General features: G+C 40.9%; 1 protein-coding gene across 1 annotated transcript in view; it reads left to right on the top strand.

Annotated features, from left to right (window-relative positions):
• Positions 1-274: 274 nt before the first annotated feature.
• LOC141773718 (cadherin-1-like) overlaps positions 275-23474 on the top strand; it is a 28963-nt gene continuing 5763 nt past the window's right edge. Inside the window, exons 1-13 of the mRNA XM_074645690.1 lie at positions 275-712; positions 2402-2516; positions 6528-6616; positions 7061-7273; positions 9608-9745; positions 10329-10484; positions 13018-13162; positions 14959-15131; positions 18654-18782; positions 19409-19594; positions 19780-20024; positions 22389-22531; positions 22692-22783. Of these exons, the coding sequence (XP_074501791.1) occupies positions 662-712; positions 2402-2516; positions 6528-6616; positions 7061-7273; positions 9608-9745; positions 10329-10484; positions 13018-13162; positions 14959-15131; positions 18654-18782; positions 19409-19594; positions 19780-20024; positions 22389-22531; positions 22692-22783 (1875 nt within the window). The 5' untranslated portion in view covers positions 275-661. The remainder of the gene's footprint in view (positions 713-2401; positions 2517-6527; positions 6617-7060; positions 7274-9607; positions 9746-10328; positions 10485-13017; positions 13163-14958; positions 15132-18653; positions 18783-19408; positions 19595-19779; positions 20025-22388; positions 22532-22691; positions 22784-23474) is intronic.

Below are 23474 nucleotides of genomic sequence, written 5' to 3'. Positions count from 1 at the left end.
AGAGAGAGAGGGAGAGAGAGAGAGACAGGGAGAGGAAGAGAGAGAGGGAGAGAGAGATAGGAAAGAGAGAGAGAATTGTATGAATTGTATATATATATATATGTTTTTGTTTTTATTTTGTTTGTTTTTCTTATTATTGAATTGATGTTTTGGCAATATTGTTCAACTAACAGTCATGCCAATAAAGCATATTGAATTGAATTGAGAGAGAGAAAGAGAGAGAGAGAGAGAGAGAGGGGGGGGGGTGGTTGTCAGTAAGAGGAAATGAGACAGAAAGTTGCAGACTGCTGTTCACTCAGCTCAGATGGGCTGCGGCTAATTGCTTGCTCATAGGACCGCTGTTTATTATTCAGAGTATTATTGATGAGTAACAGAGGAACAGAAACTACCTGGTATCTGTCGCTCTGTCTCTCCAGGTGTGTTCAGCCTCTATGACCATATCAGGAACACGGAACCCGCGCACCTGTGAACTGACGTCATCCTCTGAAAGTACCTGCAGCGACTCGCCCAGCTGCAGTTAGTCACTAACCGTCCAACCGGAGAGAGCGAGCACAAAGAAGACACGCAGAAGACTCACACAGGAATAGACTTTTAATTCATTTCACAGTTTGTTTTTTCTTCTTCCTTCACTGAGGACCAGAGGGAGAGGATTTACAGACAGATGGGGACGGTTCGGTTCGCGGTTTTGGGCATTTTAATCGTCGTGTTTCAGGTGAGACTTCTCGTTAACTCTTCCGTTTGTTCTGTCGTCCTCCACCGGGACGAAGCAACATGATCAAACACTAGTTGGGTGGTACTTAGAAACTTTACATTCTTGTCAGTTTTAGACAGGATACTGATGTTTTTACTTCAGTACAGTCTCTACTTCCATTAGTGCCCACCTGCTCTCCGTTAACGGAACTAACGTTAACACTAGTTTACCGGGGCCAAGATGGCGACCGACTGCTAACACCATAGCAACACTGAATATGAAGATGAGTTCTAGAATCTCAAGTTTATAAGCAATGTCTGGACAGGTGTGTCACCGCCTTACAAACAAACAGCGTATTTCAAACCAGGTAAATCAAGGTAAACCAGGTAAATCGCCATTTTTAGAGTTCTCCCCCCCCCCCCACTAGTCTCGCGGGCCTCGCCCTAGATCCGTTGATGACGTATTCGGCAGGTTGAATTCCAGTCCAACATGTTTCTGTTGGAACAAACACAGATATAAGTCATGACAACAATGAGTTTTACCATGATGTTGTAATCACTGTGAGAAACAATGATTGTGTGTTTCAGTTGTCAGAGTTAAAGTGATCAGTGATCAGGGGGGTCTGCCACCTGCAGCTCTTTAGCTCCTCTCCAGTGGCTCCCTGGGGACTTTTAAACATGGAAATGAATAACTGTTTTTTGTTTACATTTTCATTTTTATTGATCATTGTTGTAGGTTTATGGTACGACGGTGTATTAGGGCCACATTTAGGGAAAAAAAATCTGAGATTTCGAGAATAAAGTCATAGGTTTACTAGAATAAAGTCGTAATATGATGAGAATAAAGTCATAATATTATAAAGTAATAATTTTACGTGTTTCTTTTTTTTCTCGTAAACTTCTGACTTTATTCTCAATACTATGACTTTTTCTCGTGAACTTTGACTTTATTCTCTTAAATTTCTGACTTTATTCTCATATTACAACTTTTTTTCTCGTAAACTTCTGACTTTATTCTCTTAAATTTCTGACTTTATTCTCATATTACGACTTTTTTCTCATAAACTTCTGACTTTATTCTCAATACTACGACTTTTTCTCGTAAACTTCTGACTTTATTCTCATAACGACTTTGTTCTCTTAAACTTCTGACTTTATTCTCATATTACGACTTTTTTCTCGTAAACTTCTGACTTTATTCTCATATTACGACTTTTTTCTTGTAAACTTCTGACTTTATTCACATATTACAACTTTTTTTCTCGTAAACTTCGGACTTCATTCTCATACGACTTTTTTCTCTTAAACTTCTGACTTTATTCTCATATTACGACTTTTTTCTTGTAAACTTACGACTTTATTCACGAAATCTCAGATTTATTTATTTTTTCCTCAATGTGGCTGTAATACTCCGTCTTACAAACTAATTGATGAGTCAAAAAAATACAAATATTGAGAGATTTATTGATAATGCAAATATTTTTAGTTGCGGCCCTGAATGGATCCTCTGACTCATTGTGTTTTGTTTTAAGTTTATCTCCCTCAGTTGGGGATTACACTAGTGTTGAATACTGTGTTTTAATCACATGAAATGCCATCTTTTAAGTTTCCTCAATAAAATCAGACTGAAACAGTTTTCTTATAGCCTACTGATACCACATTCCCATACATCTTGATTATGATGAATTAAAAGGCTGTTTTCCTCTCTTAGGCCTCTGCTTCAGTGCCTGCTGAGGAGCCAACATGTGTACCTGGATTCGAGTCAGATATGTTGATTTTCACAGTGTCCAGAAAGCACCTGAAGCGGGACGCAATACTGGGAAGAGGTAGGAACAATCCAGGAAGCTGGCTAATAATGCACACACACCTGAAGGAAACTTTGTGGTGTTCATTTCCATTGTCCAATATCATAAAATGGATTATTTTCAGATTGTAAATTCTAGAAAGAACATTTTAGCCATGGAGTTAAAGTCATAGTTGAACTAGAAAAACCCTTTCTTTTTTCATCTAGCTCAGATGGCCTTCTACAGATTAGCTGTTCACATTGCTCCACCCCCAAAACAACCTCAGATCTCAGCTTGCACTCACTCGTGTAATGCTCTTACCTGCAGGGCAAAACAATGTCCCCGAGCCTGTTTTGCAGGCCTTGCTCTATGAAGTACTCGACAGGAGCACTACACAGCTGCAGTTTTACATTTTTGTCAGGACACGGAAGTTTTCTACTTTTTTTTTTCTCCAACTGTTGAATAGCTATCTACCCTCTTTGGTGTGGCCTGTGTCTTTGTCTGATTGTCACATCTTTGCTTGTCTAAGACAAGGTTATACTTTAATGAACCAGGCTTCTGGTTTGCTATGTGTAGCTTAAAGACTTGTTCAACAATAACTAAGTTCTACCTTGTTGTCTCTGGAAAACATATGAATGCAGATGAAGTGTCTTTTGTGATCAGAAGTGATGGACTAAAAAAAAACAATACAGCAGTGAGCTAAATTTTTACTTCACTAGACTTTGTCCGGGAGTGCAGCTTTCTTCTTCTCTCGGAGTAAGAGCAGACACTCAGACTTTGAAAAATGCTGCTCCACTGTACTGGCTATCCTGTACAGGGTCACCAGACACTGGAGCCTATCCCAGCATGCATTGGGCACGAGGTGGGGTGTTGAGAGCACATGCTTGAGCTTCACCTTCATGATGGAAGAGTTTAATGACTCATTTGTAAGTAGGGATTCACCACCCGGACTTTTTCATTCCCAATACCAATATTGTTACCAGGGCTTTGGGTACCGATCCGATACCAGTGTTTGATTAATAAGCTGTATGCCTCACTGTGTGGAAGTGACTGGGATAATGCTTTTATGTGCAAGGCAACATCAGGCCGATATATTGAAATTGTAAAAAAAACGAAAAACGAAACAGACATTCAAATATAAAAATTAATATTCAATTGTGAAAGGAAAAAAAGCAGCATTACCGCGGCTGTCTGCCTCGCGCGCACTGAAAGCTGAGAGTGCATGACAGGAGTCAAACAACGTCACTTTCATTAACTCTAACAGACCCACATAGACCCTTTTTTTTTAGGGGGGTACAGGGGGTGTTTAGGGGGAGATAGCAGGTCAACAGTAGATGTCGCATAGAAGTGGTGTACATCATCTGAAAGCTCGGAAACTGAATATTAATTTTGAGATGCAGCTCAGCACTGTGTGTCAAGTTGTTCTAGTCATAAGTGATGAATATGATCAAAGTATATGATGGCCATTCCCAAGCTCACTTATGTCTCATAAGTTGTCGCAGCAATATTTGTGTTGATACCATTTGTTACACCGATTTGGTGCTAAATTTAACCTCTTTTTTTACCACTGGAGAATTGATAAAATGATCAATAATTCCTCCAAAATACCACATTAAGACACCAAGACCTTGAGGAACAAAATTACTCAAACCGATTAATCGATTATCAAAATAGTTGGCGATTAATTTAATAGTTGACAGATAATTGATTAATCGTTGCAGCTCTAAGAAAGACACTAATCTCTCATAATGTTGTCAGACACTTAGAATAACAATCAGAGCCTGTCATGGCAAAAACCAGCACGTTTAGTGGACGTAAGTTGACGCTCCCAAATTGCCCCAATATGATTATATTGCAGCATGTGAGCAGCTGCCATCTACAGCGCTCTCCCTCAATCTTTTGGAAAGTTACCCATTAAGGTTCCTGAGAACAATAATTTCAAGTGTTACAGTTTTTAAGGTTAACAGGTGCAAATAAATACCAACCTAACTACAGTCAGTGAAATATAAAAATCACACAAATTTGTATTTCAGAGTATACCAAAAGAAATATAAAGACATCACTTTTCCTGCAGGATTTGCTCATCTTTCATTTTAAAAATGAGGGGCACATTTCTACTGCCACATGAGTATGTACCTTCATATTGCCTTACCCTAAGATGAGTTGTGCTTTTTTTTATGCCACCACAAAGCTAAAGCAAATCATCAGCAGGATATCCGTTTGCCTTGCTGCAGAGGAATCTGATAGTGGTATCTGATTTATTTTCTCTTTCATTTCATCCTTTTGCTTTCCTTCTAGCATGGCCACCATCACAGCACTAATATCTGAATTCGATGTCCGAAAAGGGCTTCTGTGTTAGGGATGCACCGATCCAACTTTTTCAGTCCCGATACCGTCAGCGAAACATGGGCATCGGCCGATACCTAGTACCGATCCGATACCAGTGTTTGATTAATAAGCTGTATGCCTTGCTGTGTGGAAGTGACTTGGGTCAGTCTTTTATGTGTAAGGCAACATCAGGCTTGACTTAAACATTGCTTTCCTAACTTTGTAAAACAAAATGTGACCAATAAATACACAGATATAAATTTTAAACTAATAAATCTTACACCAGCAACTTGGTAAAAAATCTTCAAAGTTAAAAGGAATTACAATTCAAGTGTAAACCTTTTTAAATGCAGCAACAAATTTGCCAAACTTAAACAGGAATTCAAATTCCAGTATATAATGTATATAGTATATAAACATACAATTTTGGCCCTATGTCACCCATACCCGATGCAGCTATTTGAATCCGCATTTATTGGTTTAGTTTTGTGGTTCTTCAATTAGCAGGCGGCTAAACGATTACAAGTGTGATTACGTGACAACGATGTGACACTCGTTACGGGTCAGTTTGTGGTGAAATGTTGTTCCCAGATTTGTTCCGGATTCTGACCAGTACAGGGTTGGGCCGGTGTAAACATTTTCAAACTGGTTTGATAACCAAACACTGGACCGGACAGGTATACTGAATTTGACCACTAGTGGAACATAATGAGCCATGTTGGTTGTTTACATTCATAATGATAATTTGGAGAGAGTGGCTATTGTAGGGAGGCCGTCCCACAATTAAATGAACGTGATCGACTGCGGTATTGTTAAAAATGCTCCACTCATAGGAAACTCTGCTGCATAAATCAAGCGCTTCCTAAACTAACAGCTAAAGATGCACCGTCAATCAGCAGCCGATCGAAGCCGGCTGGTTTTCATCAGTCTCATATACATTTTTTTTTTTTTTTTTTTTTTTGCCAGTCACACACACATATGCAGCCGCCACATGATAGTTTTATGTCGGCATGCAGCAGACACACAGCGGCACAGTCGGTAACGTCACACACACACACAACCTGTCGTTGGTGTGGAAGTTCTTCAGCGTGAGTGAAGAAGACATAGAGCTGCAATTTGTCACAAAGTCCAAAATAAAGCCGCGGAGGAACATTGGGAACAACTGACTTAATCAGCACGGAGTTAAACGGCTCTGTTAACGGAGGTTTACTGAGGTCTACTGAGTTACATTATGATGTGTTACTCAGTAAAAATGAGTACTGTGCGATGACAAATAATTATAACTCTTATCATGATGCATTCAAATGTCGGCAGTAAATTGCACAACCTGTCAGACACTAGTGGCTCCGTTAGTCCATTTATAAACATATTATTATGTTAGTCGTGTCATATTGCTTATTACTATTGTAATCTACTTTTTAATTTGCAAGAACTTGTCATGATATCAAATGAAGGTTTGCATAAAATCAATTAAGCTCGTACAAAACTAGATATGGACCCAACTCTAGACGTATTGAGTATGTATGGTGTGGGAGATGCAGGTTTATCTGTATCACTGTCAGTAATGCCACTTTAGGACTTTTGTAGAATTCTGTCAGATTTTGCAAAAGGGTGTACATTACTTGTACTACTATTACTATGTTCTGAAGACTTGCCAATTATTTCTTGTTTTCTCTGTATGTACTGCATTTGTAATGGATAACTATTTCTTCTGTCAATTTCCAGTGGGCTTTACTGACTGCACAGATCGCAATAGGTTTCCTTTCAACAGTGACAACAGCCATTTCAAGGTGCAGTCAGACGGCGTATTGAAGGTCAGTAGAGTTCAACAGACTCAATTGCAAATTTGCAGTTTCTAATGCTCACATCTTCAAAATCCTCGCACATCCTTTTACACCTATACAAGTTAAAGTGATTAGGGGATTTTGGTAACTATTGTGAGTGAAAATATAAATTCTCAGCAACAATTCAGGTGGTTTATCTCAGATATGCAGTGACAAAACACAACTTTGACTCAACTTGGATGAAGTGTGGGTGATCCATTATACTGAATAGAACCCATGTGAGTGACTCCTACTTATAGACCTGAACCCACCTGAAATGTTCTACAGATTTAGTTAAACAGCAACACCCTGCACATGTTGGTGAAGACTGTCATCAAACTGTTTGATTTTTGATGTTTGGATTTTTTAGAGTTTGATTTAGTCATGTAGAAGAGCTTATGAGCTCTTTGCTAATGAGTGTTTTTTTTCCTTCAGGTAAAAAGACAGATTGATATTCATGGACCCCGGGAATTCTTTATCCACACCTGGGACTCACAAGGTAGCAAAATAAGTGTTCCTGTCAAAGTAATGTTCCACGGGCATCACCATGGGAACCACCACCAAAATGCTGAGCATCACCATGGAGACCAGACACACCACAACCATCAGCACCACCATACTGACGTGGACTCTGCTAATAACACACAGGTAGGATAGGTAGAGACTATGGGTGTGGTAAAAAATCGATTTATGTAAGAATCATGATTCTTCTTCTTCAAAGATTCTGAATTCACAACTTCCAAAAATCTATTTTAACTACTTTTTTTTACTACAGTGGCTGTCTGCCTCTCACGCACTGAATGCACCACGAGAGGAGTCACACATCACTTTCATAAACTGAAAATGAAATGTAACGTTAGGTCAAGCCGAACGAGGAATAATTCAACAACAATAGTAATGATTGCAGCAAACTCGGCCACAGAGAGAGACCGTGTCCTAACAGCCAGCGTTACGTTACGTCATATTAAACACACCACGGACCTATATGCTGTGAGCTCCAGATCAGACTGGAGACGTAACTACTTAAAATATGGGGGAGTAGTACTCGCTATTTTCCAACGTTTGTACTTTTTAAAAAGAAAACACACATTTAATATTGTGATATTTACTGAAAATGACTTACAATACAGCAAGTAGGAAACTTTCAGGTGATCTCATCTCCCCTCGAGCCAGCTGCCACCTAATTTAGGAGAAGGGGGAGGTATCGTATAGATAACTCCTCATTTCAACTTCATGAATCAGCCGTTCCTCGTCCGTTGCGGCGCTTTAAATAGAAATAGAAACAGGGCGTCCGACAAAAGTTCAGCTCAAAGAACACAAAGTCATGGACATAATGCCTGCGATAAAAATCACAGAAAATACCAGATTTACAGGGTTATCTACAATTTATTTTTGAAATGTCAAATTTCTCAGAGATAAAAGGCAGCAACCAAATTTATTTATGTAACAGGCAGCATTATTTTTTTCTATAACTTTTTATTCTTGAAGCCACTGAGAATTGAGAAATACAAAAAAAACTTTTTAGCAAAAACAAGTTTTATTTGTACAAGTTTAGCATGAATAAATGTTACCTTTGTGTGTTTATATTATTGCAATCAGTCAATATAACTTTTTAAAATATTCTTTCACACATACGGACATTTGGGGTCTCTTCTATTGTTGTTGGCGGTGCAAACACAGAGGCAGAGATGCAAATATGTGGCAGACAGCGGCCTGGGTAGAGTGACGTCACTGTGTGTAAAAGAATAAAAACTCCATAATTCTTAGTCCGTTTTCATGCCATAATTTGCCACACCGCCTTTATTAGCGCACAGCGGACTGGAGGAGATCCTGAAATTAGCACCCCTATGTACTGAATATACAGTAGAATCGTTTTTGAATCAGGAATTGATTTTTGATCGAATCGTGATCCCAAGACTCAAAATTGAATTGTGAGATACCGAAAATTTCACACCCCTACTAGGGACACTGTTGAAGGAAACTTGTGAACCCATTTGGTGTCTAAATAAAACTCATTCGAAACAATATATTTTATGTATAATATGCTTTTGCAAGTGCCACATGCACCAAATTGTTGTTTATCAATGGTCAGAAAATACAGACATTGTCAGTTTTGACAGTGACAAGACTCTGCATGCAAAGAGCTGTTTCTCTATAACAAACACTGCCCCTCAGTGGCTGTGTATGAACAGCTAAGACTCATTGGTTCCATGCTGTTAGTAGAAGTCTTGTTCATAGCTATGCTGTTAAAGCCATGTTAGATTGTGAGCAATTTATGGGATGTCAATTTAAAATAAAAAAAAAATTCTACGCAGCATCATTATTTCAGTATGTGTAAAATAACTTTAATAGGAGTACTTGTTTAATTGTTTATTGTAGTGCCTATATGAAACTTTTGAGCACCAGAGTAGATGCTGTGGCTCTAATTCATTATCAAGTTTCTCTGGTCTGCAGGGCTCTTTGCAATAATGCATGTTGTTCAAGAAGACAAACTAATAATTAGTATAATTATAATAGTTTAAGATAAAACTGCTTTTTCTGCCCAAAATCAATGCTCACTTTGGTTCAGCTGAAATGTGTCCCCTCCTTAACCGTGATATAATAAGCAAGACTCCTAGGTACATTTTGTATGCTGATCATAGCTACAGTGTGCCTCATATACATTTCGAAGCAGCTGGTAGCATTAGCAAGCCCGATTTACGCCAGCGGCGAGACAACATCCTACATGCATGGGATTTATTCCTCTGCAGTTGCAGTAAACGCAACACAGACTGTACCTTTCACAAAAGATGCTGAGAGAATGTCTTTCTGCTTTTCAATGCATTTTTACAGGACTTGAATTGTTTCAAAAGTAACATGATCAGATATCTGTGTTATGTATTGTCATTGTAATTTCCCTAATCATGCATTTTAGGCCAATGAAATTCCAATGTCTAGTGTCTGCTGCATTATAACTGGCAACAAATGTGCATGTTCTTCCAGAGTGACAACGATGAGGTGCCCATTCTGCATTTTCCCACGATTGGTGCAGGGCTGAGGAGGAGGAAGAGAGACTGGGTTATTCCTGAACTCGTCGTTTCTGAGAATGATCGAGGACCATACCCCCTAAAAGTATCTCAGGTAAGAGGAACTAATGCCCCTTGTACCTGATGAATTTGATACTGAACTATAGTTTGAATATTTGTTTCTGCAAAGGATGACTCCATGGTGGTTTCTACTGCAATCATTGAGCTCTGAATTTACTTTTTTTTTTTTTATTATTATTTTTGAAATCTTTCTATTTACAGTACGTTCAAATATATAGCTTTTTATTTTCTTGTATGCATCTCTCCACAGTCCTCCCTAAATAATGCTATAGTTACAGTTATTCATTAACTATTAATTAAAAAATTGCCTTGTTTTCTTGGGACAAAATTGCTTTATTTTTTTAAGTGAAATCATCAGGTTATCAGAAGAAATCAAAAGTTTCTCATTTCAATAATGAAAAAGCATAATTGTTCTCAGGTGCACCATGGCTGAAATGATGAAACAGCAGTCACATGTAGAATATTATAACCAGGCCAATCTCGGCTTCTGTAGATGCAGTATAACTCAAAGACCTCTGCACTACTTTCTAACTGTAGTGAAAATTGTTTTGCAACATTAAAACTATTGTTGTAGTCAGTGAGAGTGGTATAACTCAGGCCTTGTGTGTTTTTTCTAGATCCGTTCAAGTGAGGATAAAATGAAGAAGATCTTCTACAGCATCACTGGTCCAGGAGCTGATCTGCCTCCTATAGACCTTTTCACGATGGACAAAGACACTGGTAATCTGTATATCACACAACCACTGGACAGAGAGCGTCAAGATAAGTACTTGGTAAGCATCGTCTCTGATGTTAGTTTTATTCACTCTTTGTTGACTTTTCAGGGTCAGACATGGAGTCATCTGACACACGTTGTACTCCCCTCAGAAGTCATTAGTTAAGAATCATAATTAAAGGAGAAATGTCTAAGATATGGCCAGAATTTTAGTTTAAAACATTCAAAAAATGAACTAACATTATCACCAGAATGTGAAGTACACTGTTACAGTGTTGACGTTATGTCAAAGATATCTATGTATTGTATTGTAGAGATATCTAGTGAACTGAGCATGCTAACAGCTAGCCCCGGCCCGTTCCACCTTGTAATACCACTTGTACCTATAGAGGCGATATGGAGTCATTGTAGGGTCCAGTCTGCCCTCAGTCTGACATGAGAGGACCAGGAAGTAGAGCTGCCCCGAGGGCTTTTTAAAGTTTGTTTATTGGATTAAAAACAATTTTCTCTACGGCTCGCCGCACACAGAGGGAGGCACGCACCTTTATTAACGGGGCGGTCGAGCAGCAATCTAAAAGCACCCTAAATTACATTTATATAACCACAATAACACAAAATCATATTCTTGACTTACCGACTTGATAACCACCATTATACGCATGTCACACAGCTGTTCTGAGTAAATGCGTCGGCGCATGTGAACACCAGACCATATTATATCACATTCCATGTAAACCGTTAATTCAGACTATTGTAATTCTCGTTTTCTTGCATAATTCAGTCATGTTGAAAATAAAGCTGCCAGGATTATTATTGTTATATTAAATATAGCTGTATCTGGCTCTCAGAAACATGTACAAAACCAAACTTTATGTAAGTTCAAAGGCTCCCAATCTACATTTAGGTTTAAAAAAAGAAATCCTACAACTGACCACATGATAACACTATAACCACACCTTTCACCTTTTGGTCACTGACAGGATTTCTTGAATCAGTATGCATCTTTCTGTATGATCCATGCCCAGTTATGCAGAGATTTTTCATTCATTCATACACTGAATTAAAAACTGATAGGAGATTTCATAGGCCTGTAAGACCACGATGCCCGGTGTAGTCTGTTGTCTCAGTATGGCATAGTTTTCTTCTTTAGGAAGAACAATTAATGTCTGTATGTTAATATGACAAATAGACAAAAATCATGAGGAATAGTCAAAGGTGCCCTGTGGAATTTTCTTGTAAACCAACAAAGTTATATGCTCAGTAGGGGTGTAACGATACATTTTTACTACGATACGATTTCCGTGGTTCCGATACGACTCGAGGACGATATTTGGCTCATCTAGAGCGATACAATACGATTCAATGATTTGAAATCGATAGTTACTTTTTTTGCCGAAAATTCAATCAGTGTGACTGTGAAATAAATATCTGATACTGGACAGTGCAGGTCAGGATTCCACAAAGTTTTCCTTGTAAGGGAATCAGGGAATCAGGGCTAAATTATGAATATAAACAAGTAAACAACGATTAATGGCTAATACATACACCTTTTATTGGAAAATAATAAAAACTGCAACTGTAGGACCTGCTGATTCAGTTCTCAAGATACAAGGCAGTGCAATATTTAACAAAAAATTTAATAAACCAACTTCTATTCAAGTTAAAGGGACTATTTGTAACTTTCAGAAATGCTTCTTAACAGCGACAACTGTGGCCGAGAAATCAACGAAAGTCAGCGTCGAGCTCGCGCTTGCTCGCTCTACATAGACATGAACGAGCATCGCTCAAAACAGTGAGGCGACACATGTCAGCTAAAACCACAATATCACTCTATATTTCAGCTGCTTGGCAGTAATGTTAGCTGACCAGACGAAGATCTCGATGAACATGATTTAGATCTGATCTTAGTGTTGGCTTTTACTGCCTCAGCGCAGGCTGATGCAGCGAGGCTCTGTAGCGTGTCTCCCTGCTCTCTCCGCCCGCAGCCGGAGAGAGCAGGGAGACACAGGCACCCGGTCGGTAACGAGACGATAACATTACTAGCTGAGGAGCTCCGTCACTTCACAAGACACGGGAAACCTCTGTTGGTCTGAAGGAGCATTTTCAATATAAACGGTAGAGCAATAATACAGTGATCAACCAATCAAAAAGCTGACACTAATCATGGCAATACAAAAGCTGATAAATAATCTGCTTATAGTAATCAAGTAGTCCACCTACAGTGTTCATTTGGGGTCTTTTCATACATGAAAACATACGGACTTTTTTAACTTTCTGTTTTGTTTTTTACTCTACACCCGTGATAATTTGCCTCGCGGACCGTCTGCTCTCCGGCTGGATACGTGAGGTTGATGCTCCGTGCACATTGATATCATGATAAATCGATGTAGTAGATGAATCGTTACACCCCTATTACTATACTAATACAGTGTGACTGGCTTGGGTCCTTACCAACACCTGTAGATCAGTGATTAAGTTTGAAACTAGTGGCAGGAATGTGTGGGCGTCACCTGTGTTACGGAATGAAAGCATCTACATGGATTATTCTTGCATGTACAGTGTTATAATGCAAATGTGTTTGTCGTATGCAGTTTCAAGCACATGCTGCAGAAGATGGTGCAGCAAATGCTGAGACGCCCATGGATATTATAGTGAAAGTGATTGACCAGAACGACAACAATCCTACTTTCTCTCGAAGCACCTACTTGGGAGAAGTTCCTGAGTCTTCATCAACCGGTACTGTCATTGGATCTCATTTAAGCCTGAAAAATATGTCTGTTAGTGTTCAACAGTATGTTTCACTTTTAAAAGACAAAAGAATAAATTTGAACTTCTACAGTTTGACCTAAAGCTTTGATATAGTAAAATCCAGGACCTGTTGCAACACATCGGGGAAATACTGCACAGTGGATGTGCCAGTCCTAATTTCTTTGAAAAAGTCTTCTCACTTTGATGATCCTCCATTCTAGGCGTCCAATAGCTGGACATTGGAGCAAGACATAAGAGAGAAAACGCTTAACAAAAGTTTGAACAAAGTTTACAGGTGAAAGCATATGGATATGGGCAGTTGCCAATGTTGTGTCCAGAAGAATAAAGATGTAAAACATTCAACATTCAGTACGCCACTGAAGTGAGCAGCACACTAATTAAGCTAAAGCTGGTATCAGATGGCAAAATCAAAAACAACTCTGGACACTGTCCAAATCTACCATTGTTTTCTGTGCACGCAACGCATCATAGTAGTTAGCCTTAGTTAGTGATCATAGATTGTACACTGCTTTTTATATTTTTGGTCATTTTAGTCCACTATATGTGGTATGAGAAGACTACAAAATGACTTAACTGACTGACACCCCAAGAACACCACAATCACCAGGTGCAGTGTTAGGTTGGAAAGAAAACTAGCATACTCTTAGCCCTGTTTTGCCCAGCTTTATTTTGTAAATCACATTTTTAATGAAATGCTCTGAATTAGGACTGCTCGATTATGGCAAAAATCATAATCAGGTTTTTTTGTTCAATATTAAGATCATGATTATTTAACATAATTACTCATTGACTTTGGAGACATCATGCATTTAGAAAGAAAATTGTGTACGTCTTTAAGTTAAATCAATTTGGTGCGCTTTGAGAGCAAAGACAATTTTGTGCTCAAGTAAACAATTTAATCATAAACACATTTGGTTGTATAGATATGAATTGTGATGACGCGGCAAAAGTCACACCCACAAAGCATGGTAAATGAGACGGGGTCGGGCTGGTTGCCAACATTTCCTGCAGCACTGGTCAGTCGTGCCGGGATGTCCCTCCCCGCATGAAGAAAGGGCGCAGCGAGTCCATGGCCCCGGGAAGCGGCGAGGTCTGGGCGCAGCCTGCTGTAAAGCTCACGGCTGGAGCCACCTTCGCCCCGGGCCTTTCCAAGCCGACCTAAACCCGGTCTTGGCGCGCCGCCACCGAGAAAAGCGCCCGGTGAAGTCCAGCCAGCGCCGGATAGCAGCCGTTCTGTCCTTTCTGGTTCAAAAACACACCACTGTAAAGGAAAGGGGTGTGCTGGATTTATAACAAAAGACCAAAACAAGACCATCATTGCAAAACGGAATGCGGCATAATAATTGTTTTATCTCAATTATCTTGTTTTATTAATTGTTGGAAGCCAAAATTGTAACTGAAAATAAAATTTGACTAATTGCCCAGCCCTACTCTGAATACTTTGAGAAACCTCTGTACTTAAGCGAGGGTTGGTAGTCTTCTCCAAAATAATTTTTATCTATTTAGCTAGCTTGACAGCTGTGAGTACTAATAATAGCCATGTTCGTTGTTTAGGTTCATAATGATAATGTTGCTGACTTTGCGACAATCTCACTAGACTTACCGACTTTTGGAGCTTGTACTGCTAGCTACTGAAATTGGAAAGGAGTTGGCAACACTGGGTTTTTCTGTTGGATAATTTTTAAAATCCAACGTACTCTTGCTAGTTTCTCAAGATTTCCAACCCTAGCTTTAATTTTCCCTTCTGATTTTCCTCTCTCCAGGTTTTGAAGTGATTACGGTTGTGGCCACGGATCTTGACGAGCCGAATAATGACAACTCGGATATCCGTTACCGTATTATGGACCAGGATCCAAAGTTGCCCGCTGACAAACTGTTTGTCATCAACCCAGTCACTGGAGCCATCAGAGTCGATGCCGGTGGGCTCGACAGAGAGGTCAGAGTTCTAAATACCTATTGCACTTGTCTTTCTTTCATGCAAGCTCTGGTGCAGACCAAACCTCTGCACCAAGACTGACTGAGAATGTGGTTTGTTTGTTTGTTATTTGAACATAAAGTGATCTACGTAGGAAAAAGGTGTAATAGTAGATATGTTGCATTAGTTCCCTGCTATTGGCTGATCTTGACAGGTAGGGGTGGAAAGATCAATTCGCGGCCTCCGTACGCGAGCACTGTGCCGGTGGGCGAGCACTGCTGGCGTCGCCTGACTGCCGCTTCTCCCACTGTCAGCTGTCTTTCTTCTCGTTTTGTTTTGTTTTGTTTCCTCCTGCTCACTGAAACCTGGCAACAACTGACTACTTCTCCACCATCATCAATGACCCCACCCGTAACCCCCGAACCCTCTTCTCCACTGTCAATTCTCTCCTCAAGCCTCGTGCCAAGCCTCTAACGCCTCACCCGATCTTTGCAACTCATCCCTCCAGTTCTTCACTGACAAAATCACCACCATCAACAACTCACTGCTCCCTGTGTCTGACCCAGCAGCAACCACACCGGCCCCTTTTCTCTCCATCCCTCTGGACCCCCTGACCCCTCCCCCCCAGTGCCGCCTCTCCCGGTTCGACGCAGTTGACTCAGCAACCATTGCCAAACTCATCGGCACATCCAAACCCACCACCTGCTCCCTCGACCCAATCCCCACTCCCCTGCTGAAGTCCTGCCTCCCTGTTCTATGCCCCTACCTCACCGACCTCTTCAACTCCTCACTGTCCCATGGAACTGTCCCCTCAGACTTCAAAACTGCTGCTGTCACCCCCACACTCAAGAAACCTGGTCTGGACCCCTCCTGTCTCAATCACTACCGCCCTATCTCCAACCTCCCCTTCCTCTCCAAAACCCTCGAACGCCTCGTCTCCACACAGCTCCAATCCCACCTGCATTCCAACAACTTGTTTGAACCCCTCCAATCCGGTTTTTGCCCCCTCCACAGCACAGAAACTGCACTCCTCCAAGTCCTCAATCACCTCCTCACCTCTGCTGACACCGGAGCCCTCAACATCCTCATCCTCCTGGACCTGAGTGCAGCCTTCGATACCGTGAGTCACAACATTCTTCTCACCAGACTCCAAGACATCGGTATCGAAGGTACTGCACTCAGCTGGCTTTGGTCCTACCTCACCAACAGATCTCATTTCATCTCCCTTCACAACAACTCCTCTGCCACATCAACAGTCACACAAGGTGTCCCCCAAGGCTCTGTACTCGGTCCACTCCTTTTCATAATCTACATATTCCATATATCACCCCAGTCCTCAAAGACCTCCACTGGCTCCCCGTCTCCCACCGGATCTCCTACAAAATCCTGACCCTCACCTACAAAGCCCTCCACCAACTTGCCCCCCCCCCTACCTCTCTAACCTCCTCTCCCCCTACCAACTCCCACGGTCCCTCAGATCCACCTCAGCTGGTCTACTTTCCACCCCCAAGTCCAACCTCCGCAGCTTTGGGGACAGAGCATTCTCCAGAGCAGCTCCCAAGCTTTGGAACTCCCTCCCAAAACTCATCAGAGACTCCGATTCCCTCACCCTATTCCAGTCCTGCCTCAAGACCCATCTTTTATCCTCTGCCTACTCCTAGCCCCTCCCCCCCCTTACCCATTTGTCCGTGTGTATGTATGCGAGTGCTCCTGTGTGTGTCGTTGTCTCCTGTTTGTCTCACACCGTTTTTCCCCCCGATAGTGTAAAGCGTCTTTGAGTTCTTTAAAAGCGCTATATAAGTTGAATTTATTATTATTATTATTATCTGGAAATCAAGAAATATGTGACAGACATTGATGCAACACCACAGATTCAGGAAATCAGTTAGCATAGGCGGAAAACGGAAACAAACATTCCCATGCAGAAGAAACTGTACGACGAGCCACCCAGCCTGAAATAGTTTGTAGAACAACTTGACGTTTCTTTAAGGGAATCCTATATAAATAATATGCAACGTTAATATCTCTGAGGGAATCTGTCAAAACTGTCTTATGAGCCTTTCACACAGAACGCGGTTTGTTCTGCACTTGCCATCACAGTGCTTGAACTTTGGCCGCTTGTGCTTCGCTCGGCGCACCAAAAAGCCGTTGTTGTGCCGTGCAAGCCACTGGAAATAACATGTTTCGGAGTGCAGTGGTGCCGTTTTCACGTTCTGTGTGAAAGGCCCATTAGAGATTGACAGATTTTGCGCGTCATGGTGGCCCTTGCACATAAGGCCCGCCTCCAGAAAGAAGAAAACAATCGGTGCATGAGGAATACGTGGAATACCTACTATCTTTGTTCTTTGAGGTACGTCTACACTCGCACACACAGAGGGATGAGGTATTATGAGCTGCTTAGAGCTATAGTTAGGAAGTTAAACAGGTCATAATTCCCTCTCTATTATCTATTTTATATTGCTGTAAAAACATCTCGTTAAAACAACTGGACTTATTAAATTTTCTACAAAAAAGTCCTAACAGCTTAAAGTATATGAGCACACAGGGGCGTGTGGGAACTGTCCGGGCTGCCTACTAACAGAGTTTAAAGTGCTCCTCTGGTTAAAGCTGTCCCACGCAGGTTGAGGTTGAGCCACCCCCCAGCTTCAAATATTCCCTGTTGATTAACAGCCCTAGTTTGCTGCGTCATTACTGTGCGACACTCCTGTGTAGTTGCAGGACTGTTTTCCCTTCAGTGAATGATAATCCTGAATCTGTGATCAGCATTGCTTGCTTCATTGTTGACATTTACCCGGTGCTTTTTGTTATAATGGTTTTGCTGACATTATCGGGTAAGTGCAAAGATTCTCGCTTTTCTCACAGTTGTGTGAATTGACCTGGATATGAAGCGTCTGTAGCACAAAAATATTATACTGTTAGTTTCTAAAGAGATAAGACGGAGCCCTCTCCCTCTTCCCAGTTTCCTGCCCTCTCTGCCCGCTGCTGTTTGCGTCTCTCCGCCCAACGTCCCTTAGTTGGACTGAAGTGAGCTATTGCTTTTACAAAACGCTCATTAAATATGGCAATATAAAAGTTACTATTTTTATATAGTTTTTTATAAATAAATAATGTTCACTGACTACACATACCAAGGCCGTTGCTATGGAACAGTGGTTGCTATGGAACATACACTAGCAGTTAGCATCACAGGTTAGGGTCATATTGATTTCATTATGATTTCTTTATTTACATTATTGTATGATGCCATTTATTGTGCAACCACTGAGAAACTGTCCAGCGTCAGTAGGTACGACCTCCATATCACTGTCTGCAGCCACCTCCAAAGCACACTTGCTTCTAACTGCTCTCAGTTGAAGATAATATCCAAGGAACATGACTTGAGAAGGTGCCATGTAACATCCCACCAGCCGAGGCTAATGTGACTGTCATTATTTTCGCAGCTGTTTTTCTGAATCGATTCTGCTACAACTGAGTCTGTAAAATGACCGCAACATGCTGAAGCCTTCCTGCTGAGGAGTTAAACTTGTGTGTCTCTTCTAACAGAAATACCCAAAGTACACCCTGCTGGTGGAAGCAGCAGACATGAAGGGAAAAGGGTTGTCTGGAGACACGAAAGTAATCCTTACTGTCACAGATAGCAACGACAATGCTCCGGTCTTCACTCAGCCTTCCGTAAGTACAACACACTTATGACTGGAAATGTACTGTTAGCCAAACACCTCCCCAGAGGAGCCTAGCAACCAATCAGAGCAACCATAACTAGGCACAGCACATCTGTTGAGCTTTGGAGTTCTCACAATGCTGAAGCAGTGTCTATGGGGCTGTAATAACAACTATAGTCAGTGCTGTTGTCATTATTTAAGTAGTGGCTTTAAAGCAACAACAGGCCTGCTGGAGAAGGTAGCTCAACATAATTATTGTTGGTGATGTTGAAAGCTACAAAGATTCTCCTTTTTCATTTTACTCTGTTCAATAGATTAGATCTCAGTTTTGGTCCTGGAAATTTTTTGACATGTTGAATCTTTGCATCTTAAGCAATACATGTGATGACACATTTTACATTAAAAACAATATTTGATATTGGAAGGCAAGTTTTATGCACTTTTTAGCTTAAAGTTAGTCAACTATAATTAAACTTAGTCCCGTAGCTGTACAGGGAAGTAATGAACTAAACTACATGATGATGCAGATCATAGTTAAGTTAAGGCTTAAAAAATATAATTCTTGTTTACAACCAACAACAATCCTCATGTTCTCTTTTTGTTTCACTTTTTATCTCACCTGTTGCATTCTCCAAGTATGTGGCAACAGTTGCAGAAAATAAAGTGGACGCTCGAATCCTTACGATGTCGGTAACCGATGGTGACGAGGTACACTCCCCAGCCTGGAATGCCAAGTTCACGATTGTCGAAGGCGATCCTGGAAAACTTTTCACCGTGAAAGCAGCAAGTAACAAACAGGAAGGAATCCTTTCTACTGCCAAGGTAGGAAGTTAACAAAGAATTCTCAAATAAGCCATATTATAGTTGTGAGATATCTGTCAATAAATGTTGGTTTTATTTTATAGATTGTTAGTTTATTAGACAACAATCAAGTTCTACAGCAGTATGAGTTGTGAGACATTTGTCTGATAAGTTGTGCTGCTGTGCTTTTCCTTCCATCCAACCAGGGTCTTGACTTTGAGAAGAGCACCACGCACACTCTGTTGATTACGGTGGAGAATGAGATTCCTTTTGCTATTGACCTGCCCACTGCCACCGCCACAGTCGTGGTGAGTGTGCAGGACGTCAACGAAGCTCCAATCTTTGAACCAATACAGAAGAAAGTGTCAAAACCGGAGAACCTTGCCGTCGACAGTTCTGTGGTGCAGTACATTGCCTCTGACCCAGACACTGCACGCAAACAGACAGTCATGTAAGCTCAAACTCTGATGTACCTTGTAATTTTGAATATGTATTTAAACACAAGGTTATCACTGCTAAAGAAAATTAGAAAATTTAGGTGACACCTTCGATTCTCGAAACCTCAGAAGGGCAACAATATGGAGTCAGATCAGTCTCAATATTAATGAATTCACACAAAAGGATTCACACACAGGGATGAACCTTCAGTCCAGTTGCTGTATACCATGTTTGGATTCTTTTGAGGATCTTTACAGACATATCTGCCCACGTCTGATTGTTTCAACACCACTTCACCAAAGCTAGTTGTAGTTTCCGTGTTTACTCCGTGCATGACGTAAATCATACCTTCATGGGGACACACCCACGTGACTGGCTGAGAAGGAGGGAGACCTCTGATTGGCTACAGATAATTTCCTGTTGCAAATATGCATTTGCGGATTGGTGCACGTCAGGGGAGTCTCATAAAACCCACACAGATGCAGTGAAGTTCACACATGACAGCAGTTTGTATATAAATACATCTATTTGTAGATTTCTATTACATTTATTTAAAACAAGAAATATTTGTGTGCATCAAAAACATATTTGTGAACCTTATTTTTTATGTGGATTTTTTTTTTTTTTTTTACATTTATATACAATGACTTTTTGTGTGCATTGAGACATATTTTTATGGAGTCATTTATATATAAATCACACGGTACATTTGTGAATCTTTCTGTGTGCATTCATTATTATTGAGACTGATCTGACTCAATACAACAAAGAGTGCATTCATCACCAAAACGTCTGCCGATGTTGACCGTATTACTGATAAAATGTAAGAGTAGCTGAGATTTTAGTGAATGTCATAAAGCTAATGTAGAGGCTACAAGTCCTCCAACCTGTAATTTCCAGCACATCCTACGTCAACACTTTGATACCATACAGTTCTCATCTTTCAGCTCCAGACGATCAACCATGTAGATGGTGGGGAAGAAGAGGTGCTCGAAACCTCTTGCGGGTTAGGACAGTTTAACGTGTTGATGCAATTAATATTAAATGGTATAAAGTAGTAGAAATTGAAGTGCAGACAGGATTTACTACATGTTAACTTGTGTCTTGCGAAAGTCAATAAATCCATTAGAGTTTTTGTGGAAGTTGATTTTAGGGATGTTAATAATTAACCGTTTAACCGTTAACCGACATTAAGCATTTTAACCGATTAACGCTATCGGTTAAAACGGTTAAAAGAAATATTAATTATTAATAAAAAGCTGAGGAAAAAAAAACTTTAAGGAGAAAAGCTGGTCCACCTTAAGAGAGTCTGAGCTGGAGTTACAGATACAGGAAGTTGGATCCCGTCTATAGCTCGCTTGAGCGGAGGAGTTGAAGCCTCGTAGCATTTATTCACCAACAAATAAACTGTACACACACTGTCTGCTACACTTACGTTCACAGCTATAACGCCACACACACACACACACACACACGGTCTGTCGGAAACTCGCTGAAGTTTCGCCGTGCTGTCAGACCGTATGTGTGTGACTACGGGGAGCACGAAGCCACCAGCAACGCTTGAGCTGCTAACGTAGCACAAACACACACACTGTTTGTCAGACTATCGTTAATCCGGGCAGACAGAGTATCGTTACGCCGGGCAGACACACAGCGGACAACCTGCTAAACTAAACTAAATGTGCGGTGGTGACTTTTACTGAGAAAGTGGTTGCATGTCCGCGACACTACACGAAGCATCCAAGTTACCTATCTGCTTAGTTAACGCTCCTGGTCCATGAACTGGAGACGGTGAACGCAGCATTCGATCCCGTACGGGTGAACTGGGTACAACGTTGTCTATTGTGCTCATACACTGCAGCTGGCGCACCGCTGCATGCGAGGCACAAATCTTATCGGTTAACGGTTAATAATCAGTTAACGAGTGTTGGTTATCGGTTAACAATATTTTTCCAAATTAGCATCCCTATCTGCTTTGCTTCAACATATTAAAATGGATTTATGGTTCTTTTGTGTGTTTCTTGTTGGACAAGAGTAAGATGTTGATCCCGCTCACATTCAGACCTTTGCAATCAGTAGCTGTTGATATTCTGTAATCACTGTTATTCAATAATTGCATCCACCATAATCCTAAATGTTTCCGTTTTTTAGTTTAAGTATGGCTTCATGAGCATTTAGCCAAATAAAAAGCAAAATCTGAAATGTTTCTATCTTAAATTGCCACCATGTCCAAGCAAAACTCAAAGAACAGTAAATATCAACTGAATGTTATTCAAGTGATCGGATCTGTGAATGTTCAGTCGTGAAGCATGATGGTTGTAATCTGCTCGCTTGCAAAGCATTTACGTCTTTCTGTGGTTATCTTGTTTATTTCCAGGTATAAAGTGGTTAGAGACCCTGCCGGCTGGCTGAATGTGGACAAAAATACGGGCCTGATTAAAGTCAAAAGTCCCATGGACAGAGAGTCCCTCTTCGTCCAGGACAACAAATACACAGCACTCATTGCTGCATATGACAATGGTAGGAAGGAGGCAACACTTGCACTTGTACACGCTCATCTGGTTTTCTGCACTGCTTTAGGGCCAAACAAAATATGGACTTTATCTTACTGTCATGTTTTAGCTTCCCTCAGATTGAGTTGTTCTCCTGATTCATGTTTGTCTGTCTGTCACCTCACCAGATGAAGTCCCAGCCACAGGAACCGGCACTCTAATAATCGTGCTCGAAGATGTCAATGACAATGCACCCACCATCGTGGACCGAACAGTCAGAGTGCGTCTCCTTTTTTTTTTTTTTAGTTTCGTTTATTTGACAATTGTAGCACCAATGTACATGTACAGTTAAAAGAACATCAAGGATAACACAGAAAAAAGTCACAGGATTTATTTCCATTGTGGCCCTTCTTGTTGTTACCTCCGCCAAGGAGGTTATGTTTTCACATGCGTTGGTTTGTCTGTCTATTGGCAAGATTACTCGAAAAATTCCCAATGGATTTAAATGAAATATTTGGGAGGGGTGGAGTGTAACACGATGAACAATTCATTAGATTTTGGTGGCGATCCGGACCATGACCCGGATTCAGGATTTTTTTTAAGGATTCCGATGAGCCGGAGCATTAAGACCACAGGGTATAACACATGATGCGTTGATGACGCATGACCGCGCCTTCTTCCTCCTCCTTCAAGCAGAGAGATACGTGTGTGGATGTGTGTGCGGGAGCTGCTGTCTGTCCGCGGTGAGAAAGAAAAAAGCAGTAGATGACGGGATGAGAGACGACGTAGTGTAACGTTATACAGACATAACAAGTCTGCTGATACGTTACACGGAAACACACGGTGTTAATAAATGGCCGACAACCTCACGGTACCGCCAGCTGTGAGCTGTGATCTGTTTTCAAAGTCACGCACCTTGGCGGAGGTCTGCGGCTCTCAGAGTGCCATTTTAGTTAGATGTGGTATGAGCG

Source organism: Sebastes fasciatus, chromosome 9 (assembly GCF_043250625.1).
Source record: "Sebastes fasciatus isolate fSebFas1 chromosome 9, fSebFas1.pri, whole genome shotgun sequence".
Taxonomy (NCBI): domain Eukaryota; kingdom Metazoa; phylum Chordata; class Actinopteri; order Perciformes; family Sebastidae; genus Sebastes; species Sebastes fasciatus.
This window is presented reverse-complemented; position numbering and strand designations above follow the sequence as displayed.